The 21,398-nt window shown below is 41.2% G+C and overlaps 1 protein-coding gene across 1 annotated transcript in view; it reads left to right on the top strand.

Annotated features, from left to right (window-relative positions):
• The window catches only part of TERT (telomerase reverse transcriptase), a 38,331-nt gene that overhangs the window by 10,435 nt on the left and 6,498 nt on the right, over positions 1 to 21,398 (top strand). Inside the window, exons 5-14 of the mRNA XM_064150048.1 lie at positions 1,922 to 2,104; positions 3,341 to 3,502; positions 3,877 to 3,972; positions 6,786 to 6,871; positions 8,899 to 9,012; positions 11,251 to 11,322; positions 13,190 to 13,375; positions 15,256 to 15,382; positions 15,696 to 15,757; positions 21,188 to 21,312. Coding sequence (XP_064006118.1) covers positions 1,922 to 2,104; positions 3,341 to 3,502; positions 3,877 to 3,972; positions 6,786 to 6,871; positions 8,899 to 9,012; positions 11,251 to 11,322; positions 13,190 to 13,375; positions 15,256 to 15,382; positions 15,696 to 15,757; positions 21,188 to 21,312 — 1,213 coding nt within the window. The remainder of the gene's footprint in view (positions 1 to 1,921; positions 2,105 to 3,340; positions 3,503 to 3,876; positions 3,973 to 6,785; positions 6,872 to 8,898; positions 9,013 to 11,250; positions 11,323 to 13,189; positions 13,376 to 15,255; positions 15,383 to 15,695; positions 15,758 to 21,187; positions 21,313 to 21,398) is intronic.

The raw sequence follows: 21,398 nt of genomic DNA, 5'->3' as shown, positions 1-21,398 counted from the left end.
TGTTTAACAAGCCAGTTAACCACAATACACTGTGGGCATCCAGTTTCACTGCCTTAAATTGATGTATTAATTGTTTTTCCTTAAGACTGAGTCCCATGCAGTGCACAAGATAAAATGTGCTTCCAAACAGGAAGAGGTCAATGGCTTCTTAGTATGGACTATTAAGTATGTGATCCTGGACCATATTTACAAGACATCAACTAAAAGCTATTGGGAAGTGTTATTTTTTCATAATCTTTCATAGGTTAGAAATGTTCTGTGGAATTAAGAGGCTCAAGGGAATTCCTTATAACATAAAAACAAGGAGCTACTGTGATTACTGCAGCTCCCATGTGTCTCAGGTCTAGTTCATATGGGTTTGAAATGAGTCTCAATAGTGGGGTGGGTTTTTTTTGACTCGCCTGCTAGTACTCATGGCTATCAGCTTTGTGAAAAAGCAGCCATCTTGAGATACACTCATTAAGAAGGTAAGGAGTTTTTCTAGTGATGAGTACTTTGACCTTGCTGCTTGTTTACTTTTGAGTTACATCTCTATGTTTTTGGCTGCTTTTCTTAGACACATACCCTATATCAGAGAAGATACTACTGCAGTAATTCACAAAAACGTATTCATTTCCAGAAGTCTTTGTTGTATAAACTGTTCAAAAACATTTTCCAAGATCACAGAATCGCAATGTCAGGGGCTGGAAGGACCTCGAAAGCTCATCCAGTCCAACCCCCCTGCCAGAGCAGGATCTCCTATACCAGATCACACTGGAACATGCCAAGTCAGGTTTTGAGAATCTCCAGAGAAGGAGATTCCACAACCCCCCTGGGCAGCCTGTTCCAGTGTTCTGTCACCCTCACAGGAGAAAAATTCCTCCTCACATTTAAATGAAACCTCCTATGCCTCAGCTTCCACCCATTGCCCCTTGTTCTGTCATTGGGCATCACCCAGCAGAGCCTGGCTCCAGCTTCCTGGCACTCACCTTTATGTATTTTTAATATTGATGAGGTTTCCTCTCAGTCTCCTCCAAGCTAAAGAGCCCCAGTGATCAGCCAATGAATGAACATAATTGCTTACCTTACGTAAAATGGTGAGGTTGGATCAAGCAGTTTTGGAAGCAGTGGTGGTAGTACACTAAACATTTTTGATGTGCTTTAATTTTGTCAGCTTTTCACTGAAACCTCTACTCAGTTTGTTTCAGTGCAAAAATAAATGTTTTCACCTGATCTGGAATGTTTTGGTAATTAGGAGTTTCACTGTGTCCATATCATGATAACAATACTGCCATTGAGAGTAAGAAGGCATTTATGTCCTACATTTTCAAGGATTTCTCTGAACTTAACTGATTGATAAGTGTGCTACATGTGCAGTTTGTTTGTTCAGTAGTATGGTTTGCCCTTTCTTTTGTTTCACGTCTGTCAGTACTTCTTTCCGCAAGGTGCTTACAGAGCTTAGCAGCCTACGCTATGTCACTGCCACTCTGGTGTATCTTACTGCTGCAAAACTGAGAGTAAAATCTCTACTGATGTGCATGCATAAAGTACATCCAGAGGCTGAATGGATGATGCAGCCAGAATTAGTCTAAAGTCTTAGGGCACATGTTCTTTTTGTGATGATAATCTCCATCAATGATACTTGCAAAGTTGCCTCCTAGTTGGTGGCAGTTTTAATTATTAGGGTTCATTTATTTATCTGCTTAACTATTAGAACTTGATTTTCAGGAGTCAAACCCAAACAACTCCCAACCAACAAAAAACAAACTTATTTTTTCATAGAATTTAAGTGTACAAAAAAACCCAGAACATGTATGAGGCTGCTTTATCACTTCCAGGTAGTTACTGCAGCTGTATTCAGGCTTTCTAAAAACTGCAGTTGACCAAAATAATTGAGTAAATATATGGCATACTTCAAGGTGGTTCTTTTTGGTCTTTTTAGATTCATCACTACAATACTCAACTGAAAAATCTGTTTAGTGTGTTGAATTATGAACGGACTATAAACACCAGCATTATTGGCTCTTCGGCGTTTGGGAAGGATGATATCTACAGGTCATGGAAGAAGTTTGTTACAAAGGTTCGTGAGTCAGGTGGTGAAATCCCTCATTTCTACTATGTAAAGGTATGTCTTTTTAATTCTGTGTTCAGACTAACTTCTCAAAGTCAGCTTGTGCAGATACTTTTAGAGTTGTAATAGTTGTGGTCTAACTGTATAAATTTTTTTCTTCAAAATAAAGTTTTGTGTGTACCTAACAGACTCTGGTTGATTATTTTTTTTTTTTGGGGTGTGGGGTTGGTTATGTTTTTCAGGGGGAGTGTCCCAGCACTAGCATTTCTTTCACTTGGATATTGTTCTGTCTTTTTCTTATGTAGCAGCTCCTGCTTTTTCATATGTGCTGATTTTTTTCAGTTCAGTTTACTTGGGTGTAAAAGTGTGACATAAGTATAAATTCAGATATGCCTTTCCCAGAGGGAAACAAGGAAAAGCACACTTGGATAAATTCGGCACCTTTTTAGAAATAGGTGCTGAATTTGTTATTCTTATCCTCAGTATCATCATTTTTTGCTGAAGAAGAACTCTAGTGTCACTGCAACAAAGTTCTTCTCTGACTTGCAAAAAATGAGTGCTTGTCTTTAACACTGTTTTTTCAGTTTAGCAGAAAACCTTTCTGTTTGAGCTTGATTCATAGCCTTTATACAGATGTATGTAAATTGCACACTTTGGTATATATATTATAGTGGAGCTCATCTTCTATGCTCTCTTGAGTCAGTTGTCATTCTATCTTGAAATTACTTTCAGTTATTGTCTTTGAAGGCAAAGAATGAGGTCATTTAAAGGGTTCTCCTAAGATTGTTGCTTCTTCAGAAAGTTTTAGACTTTGACTGACATGTAAATTCAGAGATAAGATTGCACTATAGTATTCATGAAAGGTTAAACATCTGGGTTTTCTGCTTTCCAAAGCCTAAAATGTCACCTCCATGATCTCACAGAGAGCAAGGTTTTATAAAAAAAAAATATCAGCAGTGAACATCAGTTAAATGGTTGAAGGTTTATGAATGTTCATTTCAAGTTTGCATATGGTATATTCTAGTATATATGGTATATTCTAGTATATATGGTATATTCTAGTAATAACAGAGTTATGCTTTTCCCTTCTAAGAGAAAATTCACTGAACAAGGACAGATTTTGCAGGTAAGCAGTGAGGGTTTTTTTGTTACAAATTTGGTATGAAAATTGCAGTCCTATGTGCTGTTTTGCCTTGAGCCTTGATTGCATACTACAACAATACTTTTTTTTCATATTACCACAGTGTTTTTACTAATCCTGATGAATGGAAGATATTTATTCTATTTCAGACTGATGTGTCGAGGGCTTTTGATACCATTCCTCACAAAAAACTTGTGGAAGTGATTTCACAGATCTTAAAACCCGAGAAACAAACCGTCTACTGCATACGGCGCTACGCAGTGATTATGATAACCACAAGTGGAAAAGCCAGGAAGCTCTATAGGAGACATGTATGGCTTGCTGATTTCTATTTGCTGCTGTAGATCTATTTCAGTCCGAGGAGTACTTTTGTTTATAGCTTTCCTTTAGTAGCTTTCCTTTGAATTAGGCAATGACTTCCTAAAACCTTTTAAAGTGTTGGATGTTTTTCAAAGCAAAGCTTTTTACTCTGCACTTTTTATGCTTTTTACTTAATGTTAGTTAGAATAAAGATAAATGTAGTATAGATAATAGAAATACATGTAGGAGATACTTAATTTTAACAGTAGCAGAATTGTTGGATTAAAATAATGCAATAATGGTATCCCTTTGATCTTCACTGATAAAATCTGGTGCTGAATTTTCTACTGCTTTTTAAACTTAATTATTTACATTCCACATACAGGTTTCTACTTTTGAGGATTTTTTGCCAGACATGGAGCAGTTTTTGTCCCATCTTCAGGAGAATACCTCATTGCAAAATGCAATAGTGGTTGAACAGGTAAGTATTGGGAGGTTTCTTCTGAACTGAAAAAGCAACCTGTGGAAGAATTGGAGTAAGATTGGGGATTTTAATTGAGTGTACATGTTATGTGGTGATATCGTTAATCTTCTAGTTATGTGGCACCTTCCGTGGAAGAATTTTTGTCATCTCTTCTTTGATGTTTATAAGAGGCCCTCAATGTTCAGTGGGTGGAGTGCAGCAGGAAAGAAATATGACAAAATATACCTCTACACTTACCACAGATTTTCTCACTGTTGTCCCAAACTTTCATTTTAAGCAGTGTTTTCTTTTTCTGTTCCTTACTCCACTGTTTGTTGCAAGAGTTCTCAAGGGAGAAAATATCTAACAATGAAGGACTTCTGACACTTGCTGTCCTTAAAACTTAAGGAAGTAAGAATGAGCTAAATAGATTTTAAGCAAAGTAGCTAAGGAAATAGATGTAGTGTCATGAATAGCAAACTGCACAGAGCTCAGAAATTTCTGTTGTGTTTGGATGGTTGGGGTATTTGTTTTGTGGGCTTGCTTCTGTGTGGCTGTTAGAGTATTTTTTGTGCAGGTTTTGGTGTGGTGGAGGCTTTTTTGGTCATGAGTTGTTTGTTGGTTTGGTTTTGTTTTGGTTTTTTTTTAAGAAAAAGCTAATTTTAATGATTGCCTGCCAGGGTTGATCAAAAGGAACTCTTCAGGAGTTAAAATGCAACACAAACTAAGATCAGGTCTTTGCTTTTTTATTTAAAGATATTTAAATGAATCAAATTACAATGAAACATTAGATATTGTATTTTAAATTTACTCCGACAGTTACAAGAAGGAAACATCCTTCTGTTGTTTTAATTGTTGTACTCCAGAGAACTGTACTAATTCCAAATATTTGTTCTCAATCCCTGTGCAAGAGAAAGGTTTAGGAGTGGGTGGAATGCTCAGTCACTTGCTTAATATGTTTTGTTATTTAACTTCAAGGTGTTCCATAATAACAGTCTACAAGTTTCAGAGCATCAGATTGACCAGACAGGTGGTTTCTCACAGGCTGCTTCCTTTCAAAACTTGATGCTGGAAAATTTTGACAGAGTAATTCATGCTTTTAAGTAAAATGATCTTGTATATCTGTGAATGTAGGAGTAGAATATAGAGTGGGGGTGGTACATAATTCCAAAATCCTGCAAAGTGCAGAAAGCCTAGTGAGAACACAGATGAGAATGAAAACTGTCTGGATCTCTGGGGCCATGTGTGTAGGTTTTGTTTTGTTCTTTTTTCCAGTGGACATCCAGTGTAGGTAACTGCTAGATAATTACATAAAAGGCAGCATTCTGTTTAAAACTGGTTTATATTTGAAAGCAATTTGCATGGTATGTATGTCATTGCTTTAAGAAAATATATTCTGAGAAAAGTATTTTGCCAGGCTGAGTGACTGAAGAATGTTGTCTTTTTGGTACAGATAACAGATATCTCTGGATGAGGGGATTGAGTCCAGCATCAGTAAGTTTGCTGAAGACACTAAGACAGGAGCAAGTGTGGATTTGATGGAGAGTAGGAGAGCTCTGCAGAGGGGCCTGGGTAGGCTGGACAGATGTGCACAATCCGTCACCATGAGTTCTAACAAGTCCAAGTGCCATGTTCTGCACTTTCACCACAGCAACCCCATGTAGTGCTACAGGCTGGGGACAGAGTGGCTGGAGAGCATCCAGACAGAGAGAGACCTGGGGGTACTGGTTGACAGCAGCTGAACATAAGCCAACAGTGTGTGCAGGTGGCCAAGAAGGCCAATGGCATCCTGGCCTGTATGAGGAATAGTGTGGCCAGTAGGACTAGGGAGGTTGCTCTGTTCCTGTACTCAGCACTGGTCAGGCTACACCTTGAGTACTGTGTCCTATTCTGAGCCCCTCAATTTAAGAAGGATGCTGAGATGCTTGAATGTGTCCAGAGAAGGGCACCAAGGTTGGTGAGGGGACTGGAGCACAGCCCTGTGAGGAGAGGCTGAGGGAGCTGGGGGTGTTCAGCATGGAGAAGAGAAGGCTCAGGTTGTAGCCAGGTGGAGTTGGTCTCTTCTCTCAGGCACCCACTGACAGAACAAGAGGACACAGTCCCAAACTGTGCCAGGGCAGGCTTTGGCTGGATGTTAGGAAGAAGTTCTACACAGCAAGAGTGATTGTCATTGGAATGGACTGCCCAGGGAGGTGTTGGAGTGACTATCCCTGGACCTGTTGAGAGGAGGCTGGATGAAGCACTTAGTGCCATGGTTTATTTAATTGGATAGGGTTAGGGGATAGGTTGGACTCAATGATCCTAGAGGTCTTTTCCAACCTGGTTAGTTTTGTGATTCTGTGAAAGGGATTTAAACTGCTCTAAGTTTGTTAAACAGTTTTTAACATAATAAGCTTTGTAAATATTGGGTGGGCAATAATGTATGGAATTGTTGGTAATACATGGCAAAGAATATGTTTGGAAGCAGAACTGACAAGTGAGGGTATATATGCTTCAGGTAGCATAAGACCCATGACAGTTGGAGAAATTGTCTTACAGGATAAAAAATGGCCAAAACAGTTTCCCATGTAACACCGATTTAAAATGGCCTTTCTCCTGAGGCCAGACAAACAAACAAAAAGACCACTGTTCACTTGTTCCTTGTGAGCAGCTTTTTTAGAGTGTGTATTCAGATCTTGAGTTTTGGTGTTTGGGTTTTTTTCTTACCTTAGGGGTTTGGACTATTACAGTCATAACCTTTTTGTGAAGGTCTCTGTCTCTTCAGTTTATACTGGACTTTTAATTTAGCTGTACGTTTCTGAAGTGCAAATATTGTTTTGTTCTGTTTCTAGAGCCTAACTTTTAATGAAACAAGTTCCACTCTGTTTGCCTTTTTTCTTCACATGCTACATAACAGTATTCTGGAGATTAAGAAAAGGTAAAAAATTAACTTTTCTTCATATATTGTTTGCTTTTTTTTTCTGTTAAGCAGGATACTTAATTGTCTGAAGGAGTTTTTGATAGCTGTCTCTTAAAGATTTTTATTTCCTGTTAATTTGAAATATTTAGTAGTTTAAGCTACATAAAGGCATGAGGAATTTGGATTCAAAATTATATTGAGTAAGATTTCTCTTTCTTACCTGGATGATGGTAACTATTCACAGAATGCATTATTCTATAAACATGTAACCTTCATTTAAGACTGCAAATGTCAAAATACTTTAAAATGTTGCAATCCATAGTAGCAAGCAAAAAGCATCCAAGCAATGAGGAAAAGTCTTGTTAGTCTTTTCCCCTGTAGTGTAAAATTAAATCTCTTCTGCATAGCTTTGCTCTGGCATGCAGCAATTGAAATAAGGTGATAACAATTGGCATTAAAATTATTGGCAACTCCAAATTAGATGTCAGCTGTTACAGAGGTTAGTGATGCAGATTTCTCCTTGTGTTGCTTCAGGTACTTATCTGGCATTTTGTATTTCCTCTAAGTAGCAAATATGTCTAAAAAACATGGTCTTGGTTTGCAAATACAAGTGAGGTGTATTAGCATGAACAGCTTCCTGGTCTTGGAAAAAAACATAAAAACAAGCAGAAAAACCAATGCTCCCCAAAAACCCTCCCAATTCCAAGAAAATATTTTTCCTCGGCTAGGTCACTCTGTCCAAGTATAAACAAGAAATAAACACCTCAGCAGTAATTAAAATAAATAGTAGCTTGAAACATTTGTCCAGTGCACTTTCTTGTACATGAAACAACACTCATTTGAAAGCTATGCACGATGTAACATAAAGAATTACAAAGCTTAAACAAAGGATGGCTCTGCAGCTGAAGGAGGAAGGAAACATTGCAGTTTGAGATCAGTTATAAAATTTCTTTTGTTCAATGAGAATCATCTACCAGAGTTAGTTATAAGAAAGGAATATGTGTCCATTGTGTTTTCTTCTGTTTAAACTTCTGGAGCCATATTTAACTTCTTAGAGGCAAGGACAAAAACTTCAGTGAGGCTTTTCAGTGTGAAAATGTGCTGCACTCCTTTTCACAGGATTTTGTTAAAAAGGCCAGGCTATGTTTTTTTTATCATGCAATACTTTCCCAAGGCTCTGACAAAGAACATATGGACTCTGAAAAGTCAAACTGCCAACCTTTGATTAAGTTATGACTAGAAACAAAGAACACAGGACCTCAGGATGCATCTCTCCTACCTAACTTTAGCTCCTTGGTTTCCTTTGTAGTCAGTGGAGAAGTGGAGGAGTTTATCCCATCAGCCCACCAAACATGAGCCAACAGTGTGCCCAGGAGGCCATGTGGGCCAACAGCATCCTGGCTTGTATCAGGAATAGTGTGACAAGCAGGACTGGGGAAGTGATTATTCCCCTGGATTTAGCATTGGTGAGGCCACTCCTTGAGTACTGTGTTCAGCTTTGGGTTTGTCACTTCCAAGACATAGAAGTGCTGCAGTGGGTCCAGAAAAGGAAAATGATGCTAATGAAGGATCTGGAGAACAGAGCTGGTGAGGAGCAGATGAGGGAACTGGGGTTGTTTAGTCTGGAGAAAAGGAGGTTGAGCAGAGACTTAATTACTCTCTACAGCTACCTGAAAGGAAGTTGTAGTGGGGTGAATATTGGTCTCTTCTCCCTAGTAATAAGTGCTAAGACAAGAGAAAATGGCCCCAAGTTGTACTAGGTGACATTTAGATTGGATATTAGAAGAAGTTTCTTCTGGAGGTATTTAAAAGACACATAAGTGTGGTCCTAAGGGACATGGGGTTAGCACCAGGTTTGGCAGAGTTAGGTAATGGTTGGACTCGATCTGAAAGGCCTTTTCCAACAGGTTATTCTATGAAGCTAAGCAAAAGCATGGAGCATATTGCTCATTGAAACACATGTTATACTTGAAAAGAAAACTCTAAATGTTTAATGGCCATTGCAGTCTTTTTCTTCTGTGTTTTGATTTTTAATTTTTTACTAGGTACTACGTACAGTGCTGTGGAATTCCACAGGGATCCATTTTGTCAACCTTGCTTTGCAACTTATGCTATGGAGACATGGAAAACAAATTGCTCTGTGGAGTGCAGCAGGATGGGTAGGGATGCCTCATCCTGTGCTCTGTTATAGTAATGTTTAATGCAGAGTGTATATGTTTAGGCATTTTTCTCCACAGTTTAATATTTAGTTTCAAGGATTTCAAAGCTGTCATTAGGAGTTGTGATGGTTTGGATCTTATCCACCCCCCCACACTTCTGGAATTGCCCCAGCTAACTCAGAAGGCCTCTGGGAATATAAATGAAGCTATTTATTTTACAGCAGCAAATATACAAGCAGCTATTTACAGTATATACAGTTATATACAGAAATATACAAAGGATAAACAATACAGAAGCACAACTCCCCTCCCAGAAACCTGAGTCCCCAGGAGGGGCTCTCAAACCACCCAACACCTTCCCCGGCCCCTCTCAACCTTACCTCAGTTCCCAGGAAGAATAGAGGTGCAGCCAAGAGGTTAAGAAGGAAGGTTAGTGGCAGTGGGGTTAAGGAGATGTGGCTAGGTCTGAAGACAGGCAGAATGAAAGACAAAATGGAGAATGTTATCAAATGTTTTCCTTCTTCTTCCCAGAACTCTCAGCGAGACTGAGAGGAAGGAGAAGGGAAGGAGACCCAACCATGTTTACCTTTTCACTGCCCATTATCTAGTTCTTTTACCAAAACGTTCCAGCTTGCTTCAAACTAGCACAGGAGTATGTTGCACACAAGCATCTTTGCAACTTCAGCGACATATGTGTCAGTGTGGGAAATTTCCCTGTTTGTCAAAAGATCTGGAAGAAAAATGCTGAAAAGCTTTCCCAGATCCATTACTGTTCTTACAAACAGCTCCATATTGAGGGATATTGCAAAAAGTCTAACAAGCTCTTTGTGTGTATCTAAGAAGTTTGTGGTTCTCCCACACTCATTCCCATAACATCTGTGATCTTTTGTCCTCAGACAAGATGGGATGTTTATTACAGGCTCTCTGATACTCTAGGCTTCTGCCTAAGGGATTTAGAATCCACTCTCTTAACAGCTTTACTGCAGATTTTTTACAATGCTTGTTGGTTCTCGTTTGAAGCTCTGTAGGATTCTTGATACGTCTTCAGAGTCTTTCTTCCCTTCTTATGCTTGCTGCTTAGGAGCTTGACAGAAAGCTGTACCTCTTTATTAACTGTAGAAACTTTGGGGTCTCTTACCTCCATATGGGCTGATACTCAGCTGAATCCCCAGTTAGGTTTTTTTAGGCATAAGCTGAACTTTGAAGCTTGTGTTTGCACATCTACCTCCATTGCTGAGTTCTGTCCCGAGAAAGAAAGAAGAAACTAAGAAGTGTGTCAGAGTAGTCTAGATATGTGCATCTGCCTGGTGTCTCTTCTTGGGAGGCTTGTTGGATAATGAAAAGTCTCAGAATGTTAAAGATTTCCATACACAAGTACTAGAGTTCTCATGGACCTTAGGATGCTGTGATATTGTGAATCTCAACAGCTGTCTTTGGCTTTCAAAGGATATTGTCTATACATGCTGATTTAGAAGAATCACAAAACAGATTCAGAAGAGTGCACTGTTTAATGGAGCCGCCATTTGTGTAGAGGACAGGTTTTAGAATGTTATTTAGGTGTCTGTTGATAACTTCACTGGCCTTTAAATCATAAAATAACCTGGTTATTGACTTAATGAGGCAGAGGTTCAGCTGATGTGATCATAGTGATGGCAGTACTCTTGCTTTGAAGAGGAGACTGGACAACGTCATTTCCAGCACTTCCTCTCTTATGACCTGATAGACAAGATTTGTCAGAAAAGTATGGGTGTGGGGCCTGGGGTCTGTTGGAGAATAAAATTCCATCCTTGATGGTGGTAGCCAGTAGTCTGGTTACATTCAAGTTACAACTTCACAAAGAATTTGTTACATAGTAAGCTGAGATACAGACTTAGTGCACATGAATAATTTGGTATCTGCTTGCCTACCTGGTATTATACCTCCTTTGCTTGTAATGTGGATTAGATACTGCAGATTCTCCTTTGAAAAAGGTCTGAAACCCTGCATCCAGGAAGCTGCTGTGGAATAGCTTGTGTGCTCTAAATTCCTGCCAGCCCCTTTCTTTTCTTATTTTTTATTTTCAGTTCTTTTTAGAAAAGAAGCAGAACTGAGAATGTCTTAATGAGACTTAATTTTGATATCATCTTGTGTTCTATCTTGTTGTGAATTATAATGGGCATGTTGTTGCTCTGAAGAGTATGACAAAAATGTGAAAAGATTACAGATAAAAAAATCTAACATCAGTTTTTTCTTCATTAGAGTCCTCATACGTCTCATTGATGACTTCTTGTTGGTTACACCACATTTAACACAGGCAAGAACTTTCCTAAGGTATGTTATTGGAGACACAATCTTCACAGTAATAAACATTAACACCTTTTAGGTAATATTTTACATCCTTACAGATCCTTCTATATATAACTGTATTTGGTTTATAGGTTAATAATTAAGGGCTGCTTTAGTAGTCTGTGCTTGCTAGTAACTACATTCTCCATGGCAAACTAACAGTCCATTGCAGCCCAGATGCTAGAGGATTCCTGCTGATTTTCAGTTTAAAGATCTAGCTGCTGATCTTGATGAAGTTTCCAGCAGCAATTAGTAGTGAGACGAACCAAAGCAGCTGACTGTTTTCTTTTAAAACCATTTCCCCTCTGTTTTTAAGATGTGTTAACTGCATTCTTAAAAATATTTCTATGGGCAGATGTTCTGCTTCTTCCTATCCGCAGGGAGAGAATGCAGCTCTCCACTGGTATAATACTGCTGAGAATTGTCTGGTCGTTAATATTCTGCGGTGGCTATTTAAAGATACTGATATCATGCTAACATGCAGCTCACAATGATATTTTCAAGCAGTAATTCTTTACAAATTCTTTAGAACTAATCTTTTTTCTAAAAATGGGCCTCCAGAGAGGTTCTTGGTTACTGTGGATAGGAATGCACGGTCAGTATCCAAGAAGAATTCTGCTGATGCCAGAGCCACTTTCAGAGATCCAAAGGAGAGAGGTCTTGAAGAAAACCCTAGCATCTGCAATGCAGTCAGTCACATTTGTGCTTTTCAAGATGCAGCTCTGTTGCAAATGTGAAATCTGATGGGGAAAGCAATTAAGCACAAATTGAAATATAAATTGTACCAAATAGTGTACAGTGTACTTGGAAGACTTCATTTGTCCTCATTTCCTTATTAGAGCAGAGAGAGGTGTTCAGGGATGTACACATTTAATAGTTCTGGAAATGCCAAGTCAAACTAAGTAACTGGGAATGCCTCAAGTTACTAGTCTCTGTAACATCTTTTCAGCACAATGTCACCTGCAGCAGCAGTGCAGATAAGTACTTACCCTTTGAAGTTCTTTATTCTATATGAACTTCTGAACTAGCTTTGTTGATCTTCTGTATACAAGTAGACTTTTCTATGGAGTTTTTCAGAACTGCTTATAGATTTGTGAACTGTCTGCCACAAATGAAGTAGAAATACTTTTTTTTCTGATTTTAAGTTATGGTTGGACTCAATAGTCTTAAGTGTTTTTTTTCCAACCAGAAGACTCTATGCTCCGTACTCTAGTATTACAACTGGGGAACTCAAGAAATTAGTTTTGAGAAGGCAGTGTTATGATTGTTGTTCCCCAAAAATAAGACCCTGCCTCTTCCTCTCAGTCTTCAGAAGGATAAAGCTTGCCAACTAGGGCAAGCTGCTGCTTGTCGATGAGATGACACTGCTGATCCAATATGTAGTGGGTAATCTGCAGGTGTTTGAGTAATGAAAACATCCTTAGGGAAAACTTTGTGGAGAAAGCTCAAAATTTTCCATCAGATACATTGAGATTTCTGTTGCATGGATTCTCCTTGGTTTTGTTAACTTTCAAAATTAATAACTTTTCCATGTCTTTCCTGAGCTAGTGGTTTCTGTGAGAGCAGTTTATGCAGACTGAACATTTTGTGGCTAAATTCTTTAATTTGTAGTAGAATTTTTTCTCCATAAACATATTTATTTACCTCGCTCAAATACCTTCATTTCTGTTTATTTCTGACTGCATTCTTTAACCTAAAGTGTTTGCTGTGATTTCCTTTGTTCTTTGGTTTCTGTTGCTTTATGCACAATCATGTGTCTTGCACCTTGGTGGTGTTTTTTGTTTGCTGTTGTGGGTTTTTTGTTTGCTGTTGTGGTGGTGGGAGTTAGACTAACTGCTTATATCTGTTTCAGGACTCTGGCAATGGGTATTGCTGATTATGGCTTTTCAATAAACCCCCAAAAGACAGTTGTGAATTTTCCTGTTGATGATATCCAAGGATGTTCCAAATTTAAACAGGTGCCAGATGATCATTGCATCTTATGGTGCGGGTTATCGTTGGATATACGGACACTTGAGGTCTCCTGTGATTACTCCAGGTAAGTAGAGTTGTATACTCCAGTGTCAGATTCACAGTAGATAGTACATAGTGTGAGAAGCGCAAGGGTGTCTCAGGAATGGTGTAGTTGAATTAACTGCTACTTACTTTGTCCCATCCTGGTGGAATGTACACACTGTTAAGCTATGATCTGAAGGTGATGAAGCACTGAAATGGTCTGCCCAGAGAGGTTGTGGAGGTCTCCTTCTCTGAAGATATTAAGAACCTGCCTGGACCCAGTCCTGTGCAGCCTGCTCCAGGCAAACCTCCTTTAGCAGAGGGGTTAGACTAGATGTCAAGTGGTGTCCCTCAGGGGTCCATACTGAGACCTGTACTGTTTAGTATTTTTATCAGTGATGTAGACAGTGGGATCAAGGGCACCATCAGCAGGTTTGCAGATGACACCAAGCTGAGTGGTGGCTGTGAATATGTCAGAGGGATAGGAGGTCTTCCAGAAGGACCTGGACAAGCTGGAGAGCTGGCCCCCGGTGAACCTCGTAAGGTTCAACAAGATCAAGTGCAGGGTTCTGCACCTGAGCCAGAACAATTCTCACCATAAATACAGGCTGGGGCATGAGGTGACAGAAAGCAGCCCTGTGGAAAAGGACTTGGTGGTGCTGTTGGGCAAGAAGCTGGACGTGAGCAGTGTGAGCTTGCAGCCCAGAAGGCAAATCACACCCTAGACTGCATCAAAAGGAGCATGGCCAGCAGACTCAGAATGTTGATTCTGCCACTTTACTCTGCTCAGACCTCGCCTGGAATACTGCTTCCAACTCTGGAGCCCTCAGTAAAGGAAGGACAGGGATCTGATGGAGCAATTCCAGAGGAGGGTCACGAAAATTATTGGGTGTTGGAACACCTCTGCTAGGTGTTCCAACAGGCTGAGGGAACTGGGGTTGTTGAGTCTAGAGAAGAGGAGGCTCTGGGGAGACCTAATAGCAGCCTTCCAGTACCTGAAGAGGGTCTACAAGAAGGATGGAGAGAGGCTGTTTACAAAGGACTGCAGTGTTAGGACAAGGGGCAATGGCTTCAAACTAGAGAAGAGCAGATTTATATTGGATGTTAGGAGCAAGTTCTTTATCATGAGGGTGGTGGAACACTGGAACAGGTTGCCCAGGGAGGTGGTTGCGGTCCCATCCCTGGAGATACTCAAGTGAGACTTGACAGGGCTCTGAGCAGCCTGATCTGGTTGAGGATACTCCTGCTTACTGCAGAGGGGCTTGAATAAGATGACCTTTGGAGGTCCCTTCCTATCCCTATCATTTTGTGATTCTGAGTTTTAACACCATTGGGAGTAGCACAGGTGACTAGTGAATCAAAGTCATGGTTGCTATATGGTTCTGAGAAAGTTTATTCAATCACCTTAGTTCAACTGCTTTCACCATTATGAACTGTATTGTACCTGATGCCATATAACCTCACTTATTGTTCCGAAATTCTCATTTTTTTTGTAATTAGAATCCTTAATGTATTTATGAGGGCTTGACTTGGGTTACTGGAACGCCAAGGTGAACTCAGATGGCTTCCAGCCTAAGCTCCTGCATTACATGGATCACAAAGTATAGCCTAATTGTCATTGGAGTCATTTGTAATGGTCTGGCTAGACAATGATTTTTAGAAATACAACTAGTTTTTGTTTAGAGTAATTGGTTTAGTTTTCTTAGCAAGTCAGCCCTGAGATACTGAAGTTGTTCCATAGCTATTAGCTTCAATACCACCGTGTCTAGTTTCTCTCTAAATTGAAATGATAGTTGTCTTTTAGCTACTGGCTCATTGATTAGCAGGCAGTCTCTATAACGTGAAGATGAATGAAGCTTACTGTACAGAATGTAGTTTAGTCTGTTAGCCCATGGAGTATAACTACTTTTTTATCTTTCATAGTTATAGCCGTACTTCTATCAGAGCAAGTCTTTCCTTCAATGCAAGCACAACAGCTGGGAAAAACATGAAATACAAATTGATTACAGTCCTCAAACTGAAATGCCATGGCTTACTTCTTGATTTACAGGTGGGAATATGGAAATGGATATTTGGAAATAATGTGGTTAGTGATAAAGAACATTAAAGCTACTTTGAGTTCTAAAGAGTTGATTTTGAGAGGTAGTCCACATAATTGGAAGCATTGCTAGCAACTAAAATGTGGGGTTGCAGCACCTTTTAGAGCTGTCTTCACAATATTGTTAATTTAGGTACATAATAAAAATGTTTCAAGTTCAGTATAAAACGTTTTTTTCTCTAGATCCTAAATCATCTTATGCTGTTGAACAAGTCCCATCATGATACTAAAATATTCCTAAAGCTCTGTTTCTCTTCTGTTGTAGATCAACAGCCTTCAAACAGTTCTTCTCAATGTTTACAAGATTTTTTTACTTCAGGCTTACAGGTAGGTCCCTATCTTCTGCTGCAACTCTGAATATTTCATTACTCTTCCTTGACACATGGAGGAGCTACACATAAGCAAAAAAGTGTGCTGTGTAAATGTGTAGTGGTAAATGTTCATGTAAGTCACATTGTTTCAACGCTGTTCTTGCATAACATTGTTAGATTAAGGGTACAGGACTATACTGATGTATATCCACTAAATGGATTTTCAGAATGTCTTGGTACCAACAGCTGACATAAAGAAAAGCAGCCTGTTTTGCTTCAGGAGCATAAGAAGCAGCCTTATTGGTCATTAACCAGTTTATATTTAGAACTTTGCAACTATTAAAATCATATAGAACTTTGACCTGTGTCATTTCACCTAAAGTGAGGTTTCTTTATTCCAGTTAATGCTGACTTTCTTAGCTGCCAAAAATCTCTTAATTGCTTCTTAGCTGGTAATATCTTGGGCTTTATAATCTGTTTTTGACCAGCAGAGGAAGTGAATGTTTTAAACCTAGAAGAAGGAAAGAAATTAGAACTAGTAAGCAGTTTGGAAGAAAATACTGATCACTATGCATTTAAAAATTGTAAAGGATTGGTAACATTTGTTAACAGAAATCAGTTGTTTGTTGTTATAATGCTAAAAAGTCTAAGAGGTGCTTCCTTTTTTACAGATGATAGATGTGCTTTTTGTAGGCTCATACTTCATAGAGACTGACATTTTAGTTCTCTTTTTTAAACTTAGCTTGGTCTATGTTGCGGAGGGCAGAAATACGTGGCCGAGAAGAAAATTTATCAAAAATAGATATTTTTTATTTTTACAAAACCCGCCCCCACAACTATATATACAAAGATTAATTTCGTTTGATAAACAGGTTCAGTTGCATGAGAATTCTACGAGGATACCATTAATAATCTGACTATATATATTTGGAAGTCAGTTTTTGGAAAAGGAGTCTGCTATTAATTAATAGCGGTTTCTTACTAAATTAAGCTAAGCCAAATAACTCACTCAGGCTGGCTCGTGCAGTCGGTCTTCCTCCTCCAGCGGCTACAGGAGTCGTTAAGAGTCGTTAAGGGTCGTTAGGCAGACAAAGGTGTGCCTAACACCAAGGCAAGTCCTTTGGTCTCTCTGCAGTGCAGGCACAGGAGAGTGAGCGAACTCGTCCAGGCACACGCAAAATCCAAAGCGGGAACCCCAAAGGCGGGAAGACCCCCAATATTTATACCCTTCGCTAGACAAAGGGCAGAGTTACCACACTTTAGGCGCGAAAGCGCACGGCCAATCCCGGCCTGGCTCCAGCGCGGGAACTCACGGGGCAGTCGCCGCCCCCTTCTCGGCTGCAGGGCAGGCGAGGGGGGGGGGAAACCAGGCGGCTTTTCCCCTTTCCCCCCGAAGTCCGGGCAGGAGAGGAATTTAGGGGTACAGGACTCCAGGACATCCCACCCCGGTGGTAATGAGCATCTTTGTCTAGAACTTGAGTGAGAGGTGATCCCCCTTCAATTTAGGAACCTATTAATATATATATATGGCTTAGCCTTTTCCAACATTAACAATAGGTAATATATTAATCGCCCCAACAATATTTAACAATACTTAACAAGGCTTAACAATAGCCCAAACAGTATTAAATAAAGCTACACAGTCAATTTGAAGATTGCTCTGTTCCTGGTAGAGCAACCAAGTTCATGGCAGAGCCTTAGATGCTCTGAGTCCATGGCTGGAGGTCACAGTCCGTGGGTCCGGATGCCATCATCCACTGGCCACCCCGGTGATATGACTCCATCTCTCGTGTAGCTGGTTCTCCTTTCCCAGGTGCTGGTCAGGTGGTCAGGAACTGGTCCTCTGCCTCGACCTTAACCTGTAAGGAGACAAAATCTGCCTCGGCCTATAAAGGCCAGGCTTAGCAATTAATAGTTGGGGACGATCCACCGTGCACTGATCCGGTGGCCTTTTGTACTGGGGCAGGTGGTCAGTGACCACGTGGCTCACCTAGGCAGCAGGTCTTTATTCTGGGGGCTTCTGTAGCTCTCCCCGTGACTGCTGACCATTAAAAGCTGCCGAGCCACTATTACAGTAATTCAGTGTTTAGCCTCCCGTGTGGGAGACGAGAAAGGGTTAACCTTTCTGTCTGGGGACGAGCTGCAGTTCCCAGCGGGGGGGCTGCCGCTTCTGGGCGAGCCACTTCGGGAGCCACCGCTGGGCTTCTCGCGGCTGCCTCTGGATTTTGCAGCCGATTTCTGAAGGCACCGCATTAGATCCTTCAGCTGCCAGTCTGCCAGCTGCCTTAAAACAGTTTTTGGTACCCCTAAAGTCAGGGCTTGTCTATACCAGCTGTTCTTTTCTCTGGGTCTCCAGTCACTCTGTTGGTCTCTGCCCCTTTCCCTCGGGGAGAAGCCTGAAGGACCGGTCCCCCTGGGGGGGCAGTCCTGCACTGGCCGGACCTGCCTGCGCAGAGTCCTGGGATTTTCTGGGGGAGAAGCACGAGACTGTCTCTCCCCAGCCCCTTTTCCTTCAGGAGACCCAAACCCAAACTGCAGCCCGTGGGCATTCAAGTCAGTTAACAGTTCAGCCCAAGTCATTACGTGCTCTTTAGCACCATCGTTCTCTGCATTTTCTCCAAGCACACGTTCAATTTTCTCAACGTTCTTCATTACTTGGATTTGCAGAGTTGCTGGCAAACCCTTCATAATAGGGTGCAGTCTCTCCGGGTCCACAGGGGCATAAAATGGGCAATCATAATGTCCCTTATCATAGATAGCCTGGACACAGGCAAGTCTGCGGAGAGCAGTGATGAGCTCAGAGGAGCTGGTGACCTTTAGTTCCGTCGGCTCCCCCCGGTAGGCTGGACGGACACTGCTTGCCCAGTAAGCTATCCGAGCGGTGAGGCTGTGTGTCCCCTCGGGTTCACGTGTCAGGAACACATCGTCCCCCCAGTCTCCAGCAGCTTCCTGCGAGTCTAGAAGGACCCGGTCCCCACCGGCTCGGGACACTCGATACACATAGTCAGCGACTGAGTCTCCAGGATCTCTCGCATATTTGACTTGTAAGTCACTGAGCTGTGCGTCTGTGAACTGTTTTTTGATCACGGAGGTCCCTGCAGCTCCTTTCCTGCCCTTCACGGACTCAGTCCTGATCACAGGCAACACGTGCCTGTGCACCGCGGCGCCCTCCTCACCGGAGCTCTCTTCTCCGCTAGCTACGGGAGAGTCCGGTCGGGACCTGCGCTTTCTGCGTGGCTTTGAGGCTTTCTGCCGCGCAGAGGCATGTGCAGAGGAATTCTCTGCGTCTCTGGCAGAGTCTTTTGTGCCTGGTTTCGGGGAACTTCTCTCCCCCGAAGAGCCCCTCGGGGCATTCTCTGCTTTTCTCCCCGATTCCCGCGAATCACTCCATTCAAATTCAGACACGGAGACCGAAGAGGTGGTGTCTGCAGGCGTTACAAGCCTTTCTTTCATCCGGGCAGTCAGTGCCGCGGTCAGGCTCTTTGTCTGCGCCAGCATGCTTTCCCAGATACTTTGGCATTTAGCTTTTTCGGCTAATAAATCCTTTTCCAAGGCCTGAATTCTTTTTTCATAATTTTCAAATTCGGCCAGAGTCTGGGTCACGACTGACCCCAGAACAACAGAGAAATGCTCCGTTGGAGACTCAGAAATCACAGGGTCTGAGCGCTCAGCTAATTTCTCCAGGATTTTCTCCGGATTTTTACAATTTTTCTGAGCCCAAATTAAATCAAGACCTGTGATTAGGCATCCCTTTTCTTGTAGAAATTCTATGATTGAACTACCCTGCATACACTGCGCCATAATGTTGCGGAGGGCAGAAATACGTGGCCGAGAAGAAAATTTATCAAAAATAGATATTTTTTATTTTTACAAAACCCGCCCCCACAACTATATATACAAAGATTAATTTCGTTTGATAAACAGGTTCAGTTGCATGAGAATTCTACGAGGATACCATTAATAATCTGACTATATATATTTGGAAGTCAGTTTTTGGAAAAGGAGTCTGCTATTAATTAATAGCGGTTTCTTACTAAATTAAGCTAAGCCAAATAACTCACTCAGGCTGGCTCGTGCAGTCGGTCTTCCTCCTCCAGCGGCTACAGGAGTCGTTAAGAGTCGTTAAGGGTCGTTAGGCAGACAAAGGTGTGTCTAACACCAAGGCAAGTCCTTTGGTCTCTCTGCAGTGCAGGCACAGGAGAGTGAGCGAACTCGTCCAGGCACACGCAAAATCCAAAGCGGGAACCCCAAAGGCGGGAAGACCCCCAATATTTATACCCTTCGCTAGACAAAGGGCAGAGTTACCACACTTTAGGCGCGAAAGCGCACGGCCAATCCCGGCCTGGCTCCAGCGCGGGAACTCACGGGGCAGTCGCCGCCCCCTTCTCGGCTGCAGGGCAGGCGAGGGGGGGGGAAACCAGGCGGCTTTTCCCCTTTCCCCCCGAAGTCCGGGCAGGAGAGGAATTTAGGGGTACAGGACTCCAGGACAGTCTACAATGACTTTATGTCATATTTATGTCCCAAGAAATGTAACTGCACAACACTGATATTTCAAACTCTTACACTTTGTGTTGTGAGCAGCTTAGGGTTTTCCTCTGATATTGAGCACGATTACTGAGTTTCTTTTGTTTGCTTTTATGGTAACATTCTAACAAAGACTGGATTACTTCTGAAAATCTGCCCACCAAGCTAGCAGCATGTCATGTTAATTCAGCCAGAGCTCCCTGATGAACTCTGGCAATTATGTTTATCCTTTTAAATATTTCTGAAATTCCATAACTTCTTGAAATTACTCTGCTTACACTGGGTTAATTTAATAAACAAGTATATACATTGTTGACTATATTCAGCATAAGCAGGATTATAATGTCAGAGTCTGAAGAACAAAAAAGCAAAAAAGGTTTTAAAATCTGTCTAAACAAAGTGTAAGGGAACATACAATCCAAGTGATTTCCATAAAATTGGCTTCCAAGTAGACAAAAGTCTGTTTGGATCCAGGACTCTGGAAGCCTGTTTTCTGGGATTCCTAAGCATACTAGGTGCTGGGATTATTTTTTCTTGTTGCAGTCTTGGGGTTATTGGTTTGTTTTTTTTTTTTCTCTTGCTCTCATGTGAATGTTTTCTGGCTGAATGATGTGTGGTATGGAATTGGTGAGGAAGTGTAGTTTAACTTTCCCTGCACATAAGACAGTTGTCTTCACGAGAGAATTCTGTTACCGAGGCAGATGGCTCCAAGACCTTTACAGACAAATTTACAAACAAACGTGTATGTGTCTGACACTCCAGGGACATCTGTATATAAGAGGAGTGTTGTATGCCAGCTTTGTTGATACAGCCAAAGACTGATGGGTTCTTTTAAAGGTTGTGTAATGCCTAAGGTATGTAATCATAGTTTCACTTGAAACTGCAAATTACTTGTAATTAAATAGACTGTTTTTGTGAACAGGTTCCACGCCTGTGTCCTCCAACTTCCATTCAACCAGAAAGTTAGAAACAATCCTGACTTCTTTCTAAGGATCATCTCTGAGAATGCGTCATGCTGCTATTCTGCCCTGAAAGCAAAAAATGCAGGTATATTATGTTAGGTTTGTTGAGTTGGTTTAGAAAAAATGTCTTGAATGTGTGGTCAGATCGTGTCATTCTGAATGAAAGATCAA

This window comes from Pogoniulus pusillus, chromosome 10 (genome assembly GCF_015220805.1).
Source record: "Pogoniulus pusillus isolate bPogPus1 chromosome 10, bPogPus1.pri, whole genome shotgun sequence".
NCBI classification, from domain to species: domain Eukaryota; kingdom Metazoa; phylum Chordata; class Aves; order Piciformes; family Lybiidae; genus Pogoniulus; species Pogoniulus pusillus.
Note: the sequence above shows the minus strand (reverse complement) of the source record. Positions and strands in the feature narration are given on the sequence as shown.